The 16423-nt window shown below is 34.1% G+C and overlaps 1 protein-coding gene across 1 annotated transcript; it reads right to left on the reverse strand.

The window, feature by feature from the left end:
* Positions 1 to 10225: 10225 nt before the first annotated feature.
* On the reverse strand, positions 10226 to 16371 carry LOC109083078 (phospholipid scramblase 1-like). Its single transcript, XM_042770752.1, has 10 exons — positions 16023 to 16371; positions 15084 to 15122; positions 14855 to 14914; positions 14706 to 14776; positions 14384 to 14426; positions 12327 to 12547; positions 11200 to 11361; positions 10873 to 11034; positions 10692 to 10741; positions 10226 to 10605 (listed from the first exon to the last, which is right to left on the reverse strand). The coding sequence occupies exons 2-9, from the start codon at positions 15097 to 15099 to the stop codon at positions 10712 to 10714; spliced, it is 765 nt and encodes a 254-aa protein (XP_042626686.1). The 5' UTR covers positions 15100 to 15122; positions 16023 to 16371; the 3' UTR covers positions 10226 to 10605; positions 10692 to 10711.
* Positions 16372 to 16423: the final 52 nt, after the last annotated feature.

Genomic DNA, 16423 nt, shown 5'->3' on the forward strand with positions numbered 1-16423 from the left:
TTCAAAATACCCCACTGATAATTTTTTATAGCTTGTTGAAATTGCCACGTTTAGGGTATGAGCCAAAACGTACCATTTTTCTTTTTGTCCCTTTAAATACAAATAAACTGGTGCTCCCGCCTCCCTTTTCTGAAGAGGGCGGAGCTTGAAGCTTCAAGAGCTCATGCTCTGGCAAAACAGAACATTCTCATGCAATCTGATTGTACTGTGCAGTAAATGCTCATTTATGAATTACACAGATGGGAAGCACGGTGCGATAAAATAACGACATAGCTGGTCTCATGGTGCCTTCACGTGCAATCACATTATGATCTCTACTTCACATTAATTCCATATGCAATTTTTAACTACCACATTCCTATTTACGATCATTCTGGTAGCACATAAAGGCAGCATCAGTGAAAACAGGCAGAGACAATGGTAGCTTTAACAACATTAGCCTTACAGAGAGCCAATAGCTCTTTTGGAAAACAAAATATGACATGTGATACTTACTTTGTCTGGAGCTGACGTTCGCGCATGAAGCGCTGGTATCGATCCTTCTTTCAGCAGCAATCTTTGCACTTCAGAGATGAACTGACCCTCATTTGTGAAGCAGTCCGGTGTAAAATTATTTGCATAAACATATTGGACTTTTCCATTTTTTTTCTGGGACATTTCCTTCGAAAATGAAATTTAACCACCATGTCCTCCTCAGCAGTCTATGCAGACTCCTATGTTCATTGGTGAATCCTGACACACAACATTGTGTCTCCAGCAGCTACAGAAAGAAAACAGTAATGGCAATATGCTGCTTCTCACTCAGGGTGGCATCTATGCTAATAGGGTAGAGATCATCACAAATGGGCGGGACTTCCCCTAGTATGATATGTATATAGGGAGAAAAGTGGAACCACTCATTTGGAGAGACTCTTTATGAATTACTGGGATTATTAAAAAAAAATGAGTGGGTGGATTTTTATCATTATAGGCTGGTTGTTAATTTGACAGTATTTTAAGTCCACTTTTAAAAGTGTCAGTGTGTTAAGAAACATGAACGTGTGTAAATTAAATGACCTTTAATTTAATAAATATTGTTATCAGCAGTGTACCATAATATATATATATATATATATATCTATATACTATATATATATATATATCTATATATATATATATATATATATATGTATATGTGTGTGTGTGTGTGTGTGTGTGTGTGTATATATCAGATTATATATATATATATATATATATATATATATAATATATATATAGATATATATATGTATAGTGTGTGTGTGTGTGTGTGTATATATATATATATATATATATATATATATACTTTTAAGACTTGAAGTACACTACAAGTGCACATTCGGTACAATTTTCACATTCAGCACTTTTAGCTTTTTACAAGGATAGTAAGGATAGTAATGCTGGTGTTATTTAGAACTAATGTAAAACATGTACCGAAGCATAATTCACTAACTTGGGAAGTCCACGGACAATATGTTATATGTAATGTTTGTCTAGCAGCTATTAACCTGTAGCTTTCTACTGGTTACTAAATGAAGTTTAGCAGAGTTGGGAGAACTCACTGGGGGAAAAAAAGGTTGCTGCTCACTCTGTGGTCATTGGAAATCACAGGGTGTTCCTCAAAATGACTACACCTCTATCACTTTTGTCTCTTAACAAGCACCCTCCATGAACTGGCTACAACATTCTGTCCCCTCTCGACTGGCAGCTGGTGTGTGGTGCACTATGACAGCCATTGCATCATCCAGGTAGAAGCTGCACACTAGTTAAGGAAAGTCTTCCTCTCTCTATAAAATGCTATGTAGTGTTAGGATGACAGGTATGTTACATCACTCACCTGTGACTAATAAGAAATGTGTGCCTGAGTGTTTGTATCACTGGTGGTGGGGATTTTTCAGTGACATTTTCTGCAGTTTACATTGTTTTGCCAGTAGAAGGCAACAAGTGGCTGTTTTTATGAGTGAGTCATTAATCACTCATAATCCTTAACTGTCAATTCTGACCCAATTACTATAACTATTCCTTGCCATTCTTATTATCTTTTGGCACAGTGGGAGAAGTGGTTATTGAGTCATTTATTTGAATGATTTATTCAAAATGCTGATTTATTCAGGAACAAAATAAGTGATTCAACACACTAGTCTTCATACAATTCACACTGTACAAATATGAAATTGTAAAATAGTTACTTTTTCGAATAAGGCTGGGTTGAAATCATTCAGGAATGAACCATAGTTTTGCTATGGCTTTCATTTTGAGCTTTTTGCATTGACAGAGAAAAACAAACAGCATAACTAGCAATATTTTGTCTAAAACGTAAGAACTCTGTATTAACTTATTTAAGGAACTACTGTTTCTGTTATTTATTCCCAGCCGGCACATGACCGACCTTCAACATTGAAATATGGTTGAAATAATGACAGTTGTTGTTTAGTGCTAAATGATTGAAAAAGGTTAACAAAAACACTTGTAAATCAACATATATTTTCTTTAAATAAGATCTATATGTTGAATCAACTTAATGTCTTCAACAGCATACAAAATAAATGTCTGCCTTTTAAATTATTTATATTAAATTAAAGATTATTATTATTATTTTAATAGCATTTTACAATATTTTAATCATGATACCTATTCTACCTATTCATGATACCTAAAATCTAAAGGTATATGTTAAATATTATCATCATTAACAACATTAAAACTTAATACATTTCGCTGCGTTATCACGCTGAAACAATTCCTATTGGTTGTTTTACTTTATTGCTTTGATCATTATTGGTTAATCTGGCTGTCATCCAGGAAACTGGATAATGAAATTGTTCGCACCTTTCTAAATTTAAAAATATGACAGTTATTATCGTCTTTCTGTAAGGTGCAATGTATAATATTTACAATGATCTATTTACAAAAATGCAATATAATATACATAACTATGTTTTCAGAGGTGTATAAAGACCTTACTCAAGAAACCGTTATGTTTTTATCACCTTAGATTAAGCAATTTTTATCTACATACACAGCGGGTCCCCTTACATGGAAGTCACTACCATGTTTCTACAGTAGCCCTAAACGGACAAACTGCTCTACAGAGTGCATTTCATCACTTTGTTGTTCTTGTGACTAAAACACTGACACAATGTCAGCCGCTCCACAAGGATACGTTTTTTATGTGTATTTCCATTTTGGTTTGAATGAAAACAGCGCATTGGTGCAGCGTGGCTGACACAGAAGAGCGTACGCCATCTGCGTACTGCTCAGAATTGCCAAAATGGCGCTATGCTGATGTGGAGAGACACAGAGGAGAGGAATTGTTGAATAAAGTCGTTATTTTTGTTTTCTTTGTGTATAAAAAGTATTCTTGTCGCTTTATAACGTTACGGTTGAATCACTGATGGCAGATGGACTATTCTGACGATGCTTTTCATATTTTTCTGGACCTCCTGATTTTCATCCAAAATATCTTAAATTGTGTTCCGAAGATGAACGAAGATTTTACGGGTTTGGAACGACATGGGGGTAAGTGATTAATGACAAAATTATCATTTTGTGGTGGAGTAACCTTTTAACATACATATTGGGCCTCATTTACGAAACAAACGTACGACAGAAAATTGGGCCTATGGTCGTTTCAACACAAAACTTGGAATTTATCAATATGAACGTGAGCAGTGGCTACGATCAAACCTCACATCTGGTCTCAGCTCGTGTACGCAAGTTTTTGAGTTACCTGTACTTGCGCACAGCATAGTAAATATGGTGGAGAATTGTACAACGACAGCATTTTGTTTGTTTTTATTTTCCTGACCGCCAAACGAAGCTTATTAGTTGATGGTTAACCAGTAAAATTAAAATGTCTTTTTTTTTGGGGGGGGGGGTGGGGGGGGGGGTATACGGGGCTTTAGCTAATTATATGTGCGAATAGCAGCAAAAACCACAGACCATGAGGATTCAATCATCTCATCATGCACCTGCAGCGCTTCTGTGAAAGGAGAAAAACAGAAATTAAGTCTATAAAATGATTAAAATAAATAGGATAACACAAAATATATAACAGGCTATAATATAATTAACAGATTAACAAAAGAAAAAAAAAAACTATAGGCTAATTATAAACTAAGTATAGGCTGCTCGTTTTTGTGACACTCTTAATGCATTGTATTTCTTTTCTTTAGCCTATACCTTTATTTGATTTATTCCATCTGATCACACAGGCGCCTCGTGCACACACAAACAACATTAGTTCTAGTGTTGCCTGACATTTCAGCCATTCATCATCAAACTAAAATGCAGTCTACCAAACATAAAATTTACACTGTTTAATTTTAAAAAGTCCGCTGTAAAATCAGCATGCAACGCCCATACAAATATTTTTGCACATGCAAGGATTTTACACAGATATTAAAACATGAGTGAAGTATGAAGCTATGTTTAGGCTACATAATGAATAATAGTTATGCAAACAAATGTTACAAATATGGCAAAAAAAAAAAAATGCCGTTTCAATTTTGCTTGACATTTGTATGCTGTTTATAACGAATGCCACTATAGCCTAATTTGTGTTTTATTTTATAGTTTAATATATAATTTTATAACTACTTATTTTTCATTCTTCGTTCTGTGTGAATACAGTTAAATTTAAAATATTTGTTGTAGGGTGAGGGGAACTAAATAGGTTGTTTATATTTACCAGTATTTTAATATACATATAAATTACATAAATTAATGTAGCCTAATTGTTTGCGATTACAAGGTTAACGGGTGTTTTTGGAGTAAGATTTCGCCGTTTTTAATTGAAAATATGTGACCATGATTTATGTAAATCATAAATGAACGGGACAAGAGACGTTTGCGTTTTCAACTATTAGACATACGAATAAGAGTGAATGTGCACTTTTTTAAAATAATATATTATTTTCAAATAGTGTAAATTGATTACTACTTCATACTGTAACTACAAACCTAGAACTTATTTTAGCATTCTTATTTACTTATTTAATTGCTTTATTATTATTATTATTATTATTATTATTATTATTATTATTATTATTATTATTATTATTATAGAGTAGATCTTACAATTCTTATGAGCGTGTGCATGACCGTGATTCATGTGTAAGCATGTCAGTGAGCACGGCATCACGATCAGATGCATGTTAAAGTTCTGTACAACCTTCGCACAGGGCCTCGCACCCTCCTTTCTACAGCCCTGGCTGTATGTGAATGTGTGTGTGAACAGTGGTGAGTTTTGGGTGGAGCTGAATGAGGTGAAGCCCTTGGCTGCTGTCACAGACACATCAGAGCACAACATCAATCAAGCCCTTTCATTAGAGGCTGTCTAGGTCTCTCAGCACCTCCATCAGCAGATGAGTCCTCCATTATTGATCAAACCAAATACATCCAACAGCGCTGCTACCACTATTTCTCCCAGCTTGGAATTCTACAGCCGGCTCCAGAGGAGCAAGAGGGTTTCTTCCTTAAACATGCAAAACTGACTTACATTGGTGTTATACCTAGTATACTAATCAACTCAAATATAAAAAAGGATATAGGCTTAAAATACCTTTGAATTTACTGTTGAAACAAGTGTCTTGTCCAATAGACTTATTGTAAATGTAAGTTTGCAAAAAAATATTTTACTTCTGTAATTTAACATTTATGAGTAAAAGTGAATATTCAAAAGAAAAATGTAAGACTGGAACTGATTTTATCCGGAACTGATAGGTAATTATGAAATAAGAAATAAAGTCACACACTGTGAGATTTGTAAATGTAAAGTCACATGAAATTTGAGAAATAGTCACATTGTAAAATACACTGACAGACTGTGAAATATAAAGTGACAAAAATTAGAAATAAAATCATACTGAGAGATAAAAAGTAATTTTTTTATATATATATATAAGGTGAAGATAAATAGAAGTAATGTAGTATTGTTGTGAGTAGTGTATTATATAATAAGAGATATTTTTGTGTAAAGGTGTGTAATATCAAATATTTTGTTTAAAGTGATGAGTCAGAATTTGAGATATAAAGTTGCAAATACATCATGTAACATCACATTAAGTGATATAAAGTCACACTGTACAATGTAAAATGGCAAATGCTAGTAATAAAATCACATTGAAAGATATTAATTCACAAGTACGACCAATCACATTGTGAGATATAAAGCTGTAGATATAGTCACAATTTACGACATAAAGTCACAAATATGACAAAAAAATCACATTGTGATATATAAAGTCACAAAAACAACAAATAAAATCATACTGAAAGATTTAAAGTGGCTCAGTTATTCTTTTTATTTTATTCTTTATGTATTTATTTATTTTACTCTGAGGTGGAAACAGTCTTCAATAAATACCAAATTATAGCCCTGTGGTTTGATGACAAGAGTTGAAAACATAAATGGGTCAAAAAAATGAAAATTGAAATGTAGTGTAGTAATTAAATTAGAATTTTGAATGCAAATTAAATTTTATTGGTTTCTACAAAGGCAAACTTTATTCATTCATTCATTTTTTTCTTCTTCTTTTATTAATTTATTTTGGCATAACATTAATTGTGCTCAAAAGAAAGGAAAATCAGGAAAGTACATGCGTAAAGAAAATGTCAATCTTGAATTCATTTTGTTGGCTTTAAGTTATATTGAACCTGTTCATGGTTGGGCAAATTGATCTAGTCTTTGTCAATGCTGAACAGTCCTTGTCTTCAGGTCTAAGTGCTATGCACATGTCTTGACCTTCCATTGCTATTCAGATAATCAGAACAGGATAATAGATTACTGCATACTGCACAGTATGCACTGCTACTGCTGATAATTTTTTAATAGTGTGGAGTGGACAGTTTAGGATGGCATGCTTCAGTCTTCAAAAAGGTTAGAGTAATGCAGGTAGACAGGAATAATGCATTTAACTGACATCACTGTCAGTGAATTTCAGCTCCAGTGTGTCTGCCTTTGATTGTAAAATAGTATGTGATACAGCACACATAATGCAATGGCATTCATTTCATCCAGAAATATGCTATGCTGTTTTCACATAACTTCAGTAGAGTCCAGTTATCATCTAAGAAATAAATATTATGGTTGATATTTTTTCAGATTCATTTCTCACACTTGAAATGAAAAGCTGAAATGTTATCCCACAAAGTGTGCTTTATTTCACACTCAGGTGGACTAAAAAAACTCATGAAGAGGATGAAGGTAAAATTATATTTAAAATTCCACACAGAAGATGAATCCACAAGAGGAAGGCTTAGCACACGTGAAAACAGACAAGATTTGACAAACACTAACTGAACAGACATGAACTTAAATACAGGCAAATTAAGATAATAAACTAAACACAGGTGAACAGAATGAACTAATCAGACACGAGGGAAAACTAGGTCAAAACAGGAAAACAAGAGAAAAGACAACAAACTAAAAGTCCATGATCATGACAGTACTCCCCTCAGGCCAGGTGCGACTTTGCGCTGTAACAAAAACAAAGCAGGGACGGAGGGGACGGCGAAGGGCAGGCAGGAAGGCAGGCAAGTGGAGTTTTGAGTCTGAGGGTTCAGGGATAGTATGTGCTACCCACACACACCATATGGCCACTCCCAGCACTGGGAGCACCAGAGATAGGGGAACGACCTCCATGGTCGTGATAGGACAGACAGACTGTTAAAAAACGGCCTCCTTGCCCATAACAGGACAGAGATTTCTGATGATGGAAGAAGACTGGGTAGTTCTACATAAATGTCAATTAAATCCCTATCCACTTTATCATCCATCGTTGCTGGCTGTCCATCTGCGGTGGGCTCTGGCTGTTATTCTACGCAGCGGGGTGGTATTTGACTTGGCTCTGGGTCCGGAGTGGGGCTGATGAAATCCTCATCAGCGTGGCAGACGGTAAACAGAGATCCATTTCTCACCAGTACCTACTCCACAAAGGCGGCGAAATTCCCTCAAGGACCGTCTTCAGACAACCACGTTACGCACACCGTGTTGAGGCTCACTATGTAGAATGAGCAGAGCTCTTTGTCCGAGTAGCTGGTATGGTCCAGAAATAGTCTGGTGTGGTCCTCGAGGGCAAGTTCCCCCTGATCCAGCAGGAGGAGAAGGAATTTGGGACAATCCATAAACAAAAAATAAAAGTTTCAAAAACAGGAAAACAAATGAGGGGAAACGCGCTGCTTAACTTCCTGTTTGGTCAGCTCTTCTGTCACAATCAGGTGTACTCAAAACACTCACGAAGTTGATGAAGGTAAAATTATCTTTAATATTCCACACAGAAGGTGGAAGGATTAGCACACGTGAAAACATAGACGAGATCCGACAAACACTAACTGAATAGACAGGAACTTAAAGGGGTCATCATATACTACATGCACTTTTACAAGTTGTTCGAACTGAAATGTGTGTGGGCAGTGTGTGTACACAACCACCCTATAATGATAAAAGTCCACCCAGGTTTTTTTTTTTTTATCTACTAAAATCTTTACCCCTCCAAATCGAGCCAATCTCAGATGCCTGTCTTTGGCAGACAGGCCCCTCCGACGATAGTTTGGCTCACACTAGTGTTTCAGCACAGACTGGACTGGAGTCTTACCTTAGACTCGCCCTGAGTGAGCTGTCATCAGTCCACCATTGTTTCACCACCTGAGCAAATGTAGACAAGAATGTCTCCTAAGCGACTGAGGTGTTCTGATGTTGGATATAATAATGAACATAGAAGTCATCATTTACTCCTGACATCTGAGCCACTGAAGATGCAGTGGATTACATTTGTTTCGATCTACCTAAATGTGTTTATGTTCGCATGAATCATTTGTGAAAAAGCTTCACCTACAGAAGAAGTGAGCATAAGGTTTTTTAATGAATCTTTGCAAATCACCTTTCCTAACAATGTGCTAATTAGCAAGTTTCACGATGAATGTGGCTAAAGTAAACGGTCTCTTTGAGAGCAGCTCAAAGAGGGGCAGGGTCAGCAGAGCTCATTATTTTGAAAGGAAAATGCTACAAAACGGCTTGCTCTGGTAAGAGCTGTTTTTGACAGGGTAAAAAATGTGTTTTACACTACCACTGAGAAATTTTAACCAAACTATGTTACAGACTTTTCATTAAGACCCAAAGAATCATATCAACTTGTGGAAAATGGACATCCGATGACCCCTTTACTTTCACTGGGGCGGTACCTTTTCTAAAGATACAATTTTGTACCATTTTTAACCCTATTAATACCTAAATGGTACATATTTATACTTTTTGAAAGAGCACTGTCACGATGATAACTTTTATACCTTTTCTTTTGTTCTGAGAGTGTATGCATCAGATCAGAATCAATCAGATTACTGCACAAATCAAACAGAACTACATCTCTCACTGGCAAACCCAAACAAATCACAAAATAATACTATATCTTATTTTATTTTATTTCTAACTTATAAACTTACACTAATTCATTTTGCACTACATGCTTAATACTTTTTATATATTTTTATTATTACTATTATTCTTTTTTCTTTCTGTTAATACATATGTGTGCACTATTTGTAAGCAGCCCAGCTGCAGCTGCTTTGGCAATACAAATGTACAGTTTTTGTCATGCCAATAAAGCACACCTAAATTGAAATTTAGATGTTTGTATTTTGTATGCATGCAGAAAATTTGCTGCACAAATAGTAGAATAAAAATGTACAGTAGTGTGCTATGACAACCATAGTACAGCATTCTAGAAGTGAAAGGTGAATTTTGTGGTGTCAGTTGTCATTTACTGCAAAAATATAAAAGTTTTGTAAAAAGTCTACAGATAATTATCTATTTTCTTCTTTGAAATGACAAGGAATAAGACTAAGGACTTCTTTCAAGCATCATTTTGAATGTTTCCTTCTGAGGTAAAGCAAACTTTCAGCTTTCTTATGGACTGTAAATGAGGTGTTGTTGCTGAGCAACGTAAACATAACAAGAAAGCAAAGGTAAAAAAGTTAAATTGTTATTCATTATCTAATTCCAAGAAGTCATAATGAGGAGTTGAAGAGCACTTTGGGAATAAGACATACAGTAGGTGCTAAATAAAACTGTGAAGGTTATTTAGAATCATCAGTATAATTGCACTTTAATCTCCATTATTTATTATTAATAAAATATGCATTACCCCTATACGTGTAAGCAATGAAAATGTTATAACACATTTGTAAGAATGACTGCAAACACTGGAAATAGATGTTGATATATAACACTTTATTCTACCATTTATAATAATCAAACAAAAACAAATATGGAGCAAAATTAAGCAATCAACATTTTGCTTGCAACAAGACTGTTTAGACTGTATGTATATAAAAAAGTTATCTTTAATAGTTTGTAGTTATTTATTTATTTATTTGGCAATACATTTAGAGCAGGTACTTTGTTGATACGGATTATTGTGAAGGGAATTGCTGTCACCTAGTGGTGGCTCATGAACAGTAGTGAATGAATAAACTCTATAATTTAATGCACATAGTAATATGTGTAATATATTTTTTAGCTGAGTGGTCCACATTTGTATCCATGGTTCACATATTCAGAGTAAGAAGTTCAAAATTCAACCTGAAATACTAATTGAAAGACAATAATTAAAACTATGCATTCACAAATCATGTTGTCATTTTAAAATATCCATATGCAATATTAATGTACTTACATGACATCCAGAAAATAAATTTATTTATTGTGTTCAAAGAACATGAAGTCCTACAAAAGAAGAATAATATCAGATTATTCACTATGCTGAAACACGCAGAGCATATAGCGGAACATTAGAAAATATAAACTGGTCTAACCAGAAATATGCTGACATTTAATAATGCCTTATTTATACTTACTATGAGAAAACATGCTCCAAAAAGAGCAGCTTTGATCTTCACGTCCAGATCCATAGGAAAGGAGATTCCAAAATTGTCTGCATCGGTGAAAGCTTCTCTCACCAGACCTGTCCATTGTTTAGAGATTCTGCCCACCTTTGTTGATTCATCCATGGACAAAACCTATTTAGACACACACACACAAAAAAAAAAAAAAAAAATATGATCATGAACAATGTTTTATTTCATGTATTATGGAAGGATCACATGGTTTTATAGTTTTATGACCAAGATCAAAAACTAAATTATCAAACTGTCATTAATGTTCCTGTCTTGTATGTTTCATACATCAAAGTTCACATCAGCGCAACATCTGCATGAACAGAACGGCCCTACGATCTTCAGAACTGCTTCTTTCTTCTCATTTTGTATGGTATACTTAGGAAGGAAAGGATGCCAATTCTGGATCACATATCCAATCGGGTTCCCCGGTGGAGACTGAATTTCAAGCTAAGAGGAAGACAGTAAAGACACATAAAACAGTGATTTGAATTTAGGCATAATTATTCTTAAAATATAGTAGTTCTGTATAATTATTCACAACTCTTAGGTTGGATTTTAATTCAATCACAAGCATGATGGTGGCTGTCCTGAGTACCCATCATGCAACACATCATTCGTAACAGTACATTGGTGAAGATGATTTGAAAGCATGACACATAGGTTGGATGTTCATTCAGCAATTGTTTAAAACATTAACATGGTCTAATGTTAAATTATGAATTATTATTAATAAAACTGTAAAATCAAGGTAGTACCTCAACCTCAGCTACCTTGCATTTTCATTAAAATGTCAAATTTCCTGATATTTTAAAAGATTTATTGACCTTGACACACAGTCATTGAAATCTGCAGAGGTCCTCTCCATGATATAATTTCCTATTTTATGTTTGTATGTATGTATGTATTAATTATCCTGCATGTTAGTGGCACTTTAATTAGTGTGTTTTTTTGTTATTGTGCATGTTAGTGGCAATTTTTTTAGTTATTCAATTATTTAATTAATTTTTATCATTTTTTTTATTATAAGGTTTTATTTTTATTTATTTTAATTATTTAATTAGAATTTATTTTTAATGAAATTGAGAAGTTAATTTTAATTACTTTTAAAGAAATTGAGAAATTTTTATCATAGTTAGGAGAATTTCTTCAAAAATTACCCAAACTTTTTTACAGTAGTGTACGTATGGATTGTAAAAGGATTTTATCCAAAGCATCTTTTTTTTTTCTACACAAACAGCACAATGATGTTCATAAATCCACAATCTACATTAATCTAGTTTGAACCTACAATCTTTCAACCAGCTAATATCTTTAACAATGAAGCATGAGATTCAAGTCAAAGGCTTTGAAACCTGAATAAAAGTGAGAGTTACAAAACAGAATGTGACTTCATGAACCAAAATACGTATTACCTCTTGCAGGCAACAGGGACAACAGCAGCTTCCACACTTCAAAGGACGAGTGAGTGTCATCACTTCCTGTCCCATGTTATCCTGAACATGGAGGACAAATGAGCGCAGTGGTCCACAGCACTGTCTATTACAGCAGTCGTTTTCTTCAGCCACAAAGAACACCTGTTGCCCCATGCTGTTCTTCACCATGTACTTATTATTGGTCTCCCAGCCCAATATAACTGTGATACGACAAAATAAAAATATACAAGTAAGATCCATGTATTTTGTCAAGTTTTGTCCACTGCATTAACTGACCCATCAGTAAGCCCTGCCTTGCAACTGCCTGGTAACTGTTGCCATCTGCAATATTATCAAACAAGCCCTTGCTGTTTTCTAACTCAATGGAAGTGTGTTTGGATAGTTTAATATTACAGATTACAGATGTTACACAAAAACAAGGTAAATATTGTGGCTAAGGTGCTTATAATAGTGACAAAAAGTATCCAGAGGAGAATACAGTATTTTCAACCTATAAATAAAAATGTAATTAACCCTATGGGGCTGTTTTGACATTTTTGACCAAAAAAAAAAAGAAAAATTATGTTGTTTTTTTTTTAGAACTTTTTACTTCATCTGAACTGTACAAACTTGGTAAAGGTTTTTGAACTTGCTATGAAAATCATGGACATGAAAATACACACTTTTACTCTTGAGCAGAGATATAAGCAGCAGTGGATCTGTGGAGTGCAGAGAGACTTTGCTGGAATGATTGCCTATTGTTTATATTATATATATATATATTAGGGGTGCACAATAAATATCGGCTGATAATTAATGTGCATCTCGTGACAAGCTGTGCAAATCCACATTCATTATCAGCGTGGATTTGCGCAGCTTGTCACTGGCTCTGTCAATGGCTCTGTGTAGTGACAGCTCCTTTATGTGAAATCACGGACCTGATGGAATTTACCGCAGATTAGAGAACTGGCTTTACTGACGAGATGCGCATTACTTGATCGGTCCGATATTTATTGTGCACCCCTTATATATATATTGTATATACCCCTATATATATTTATTTGATTTATTTATTTATTTATATATTATATATATATATATATATATATATCTATATATATCTATATATATATATATATATATATATATGAAGAGTTCAGATGCAAAAGCCTTTTGAAAATTTCCTTTAAAATTAGCATTTTTATTCGGCTGCTTTGTTTATGTTCAGTAAATTCACTTTAATGTCATTGAATAGGTTTCTTCTCATTGCCATTAAAGTGAAAATAACTTAACATAACACAGGAGCTTGATAAAAATGCTAATTTCAGAAGAAAATTTCAGATGGCTTTTAGGAGGGTTTTGCATCTGAACTAAATCGTATATATATATATATATATATAACAATATATAAAACAATGCGGAAAACGAATTCAGGTGATGGCTCGGCCATAATAAACAAAACCTTAGGTAACCAACCCAAAAACCTCTAAATAACCTAGAAAAAAGACAATAAAAATAAATAAATTACAAAGAACTTCCCTCCCACCTTAACTAACCTTGAAAAGAAGAAAAAGATGTTCAAACAAAAGTGGCACCCTCCCCCTACATTCCCCAAACAAAAGAAAAGGAAGTAAAGATATCAAATAAATCCATCAGAAACACAATAGAAATGAAAACATGAAAAGGTTACACACACACACACACACACACACACACACACCCACACACATATATATACTTTTTTTTAAATTGTGAAACTTTAAGGACATTTTTTTTTTGTGATTTGTTATAAGTTTTCATTATTCAGAATTAAATAGATTTATTTTTCATATAATTTAACTGAATTATTTTTTTTCTTTACTTTGTTACTAGCTCCCACATCCTAGATGGGAGAGATGTAACAATGTGTAAAGCTTGTATGATCAAACTAATGTAACCAGGGTCAGTTCATTTCTATTATGTTGACATAATAGTCATTTAATTTAAAAACATGCAAAATATTAAAATAATATATGTGGAGAAAAAAAAAAAAAATAAAACAAACATCACAACATTACCTTCAGCCAGCTCAACTTTCTGCTGTATAAGAAGTTGATCAATCTGTGTTGTAAAAAGGGAAAACATGCTGAAAACCATCTTTATAACTTCAGATGGCATGATATTCATTTTTAAAGTGTTTCCAAAGTATTTCACAAGTAATGCACAGTTCTTCCAATAAGTGGGTAATTTACAATATCATTTCAAAGCACAGGAAACCAATGCAAGCTGAATCACCATTTCCTGAGAAGATACTATCTAATTCCACACACACCAACAACAAAAACAATCTCTGCCTACAGTGGCATACTGTGCTGTTCATATGCAGCAGTAAAGCTCTACCTGGGTCAGGTACTCCAGTCCTGGTGGGCAGCCAGCGGGTCTTTGTGGAACTGGCATTACAGGCACTTGACCTTGCAAAGGGAAGAAAATGAGGAGTGAGAAAGTGAGATAAGATTTTGAAAAATCTAAATTTCCTCTGATTCCCTTACCTTGGCCTGGTATAGCTGGTCCCATTGCATTTTTCTGTGGTTGGAGGTCAATTGGGTAACCTGGTTTAAATCAAGAGAATTAAAGAAGAGTACCAAAGAACATCAACTGACACTGTTCTAAATGTCATGTGAAAGCCAGGGTGTTTCTTTGAGTTATATACTGTATAACAGCAATTTAACAGAGTCCTGTCAGGATCAGGTTGCTGATGATAAGGTTTGACACACTCACCATTATTTGTTGCCATGGCAGAAGACTGCAAATTACGCTCTGTAAACATGCAAACCAGAAAAGCAAGTTAAGCAAATATTTTCCTGTATGTTTCTTCTTCTTCTTCTTCTTCTTCTTTTTTCCATGCTTTGTAGGGAATGGAATTTAAACCACACAAGATTTTCATTGCTAATAAATCCACAAAACAAACAGGATGGCATTAATACACAAAATTCAGGTCAGGAAATAACTGTGAAGTTGGACCGCAGATGCAGAATGCAAATCACATGTAGTCTTCCTAAACACATTTTAGGATAATCCACTCGAATACAGGAGGTTTGTAACATAGTTAATGTACTATGTTTAATTAATAAAATGTTTATATATAATATTAATAATTTATATAAACTGCAGCTTTTGTATTTAAAGTAATCAGTAAACCATAATGCATTCATACCAAAAATCCACTGGAAAAAAGTGAATTCATACTTTTATATTAATTTACCATATTTTAAGGACATTTAATGAAACTAAATATTACCAAATAAACAATCAGTCAATTATTTTGATAACTGTATTACTCAGTGAGCCACATCATTATAATAATTACAGTATTAACTAACTAACAAAATAAATAAAATAGTATTATTTACTACTACTTTCCACTACTAGGCCTGAAGTGAAGAAATATTATGCATAAATTAATAACTATGACATAGGCCTAAGCCTACATAACAATCACATAGCAATTCTATGATTCCAATGGGATAGATACTGTCACAGATGTAAACATGCAGTTGTTACTTTAAGGATCTATTTCTACCTGACTTAACCAAAAAAATATGCTGCCTCGTTGATATAACTTTAGTCCGTCTTATTAGTTTTGATGTTAACGTTACAGGTTAACTGACAAAGTTTTTACAGTGTATGCTGCATTAATCTAACATGCCAGCAACTCACCTGTTACTTGTTCAAAGTGAAGTGCTGTGGATACTGATGCCGTAGATCTCGTGTTTTAGTCCTTTAATTTACTTTATTAAATTCCGCTCAGAGAGAGACAGGTTCTTTTTAGATATATTTATTATTATTATTTTAGTGGGCGACAGTCACGCAGAGCTGTTTTTTCTTTGCCCTGTATCTGCCTCACACACTGTTACATGGGTTTCCTTCCCCGGGAAACAATCTGCTTCTTCTCACGAACACACCCCGTACAGAAAAACGAAACTAACTGACGGGGAAAAAAAAGCTCAATGGGCCTCATTTATCAGTCTAACGTAGAAACGAGCGCAGATCCGCGCGGACAAATTTTTTATGAAACGAAACGAAACCTGGCCAAAAAGAGGAAGTAAACTCATGAAAGA

The sequence above is a fragment of the Cyprinus carpio genome, chromosome A2 (genome assembly GCF_018340385.1).
Source record: "Cyprinus carpio isolate SPL01 chromosome A2, ASM1834038v1, whole genome shotgun sequence".
Taxonomy (NCBI): Eukaryota; Metazoa; Chordata; class Actinopteri; order Cypriniformes; family Cyprinidae; genus Cyprinus; species Cyprinus carpio.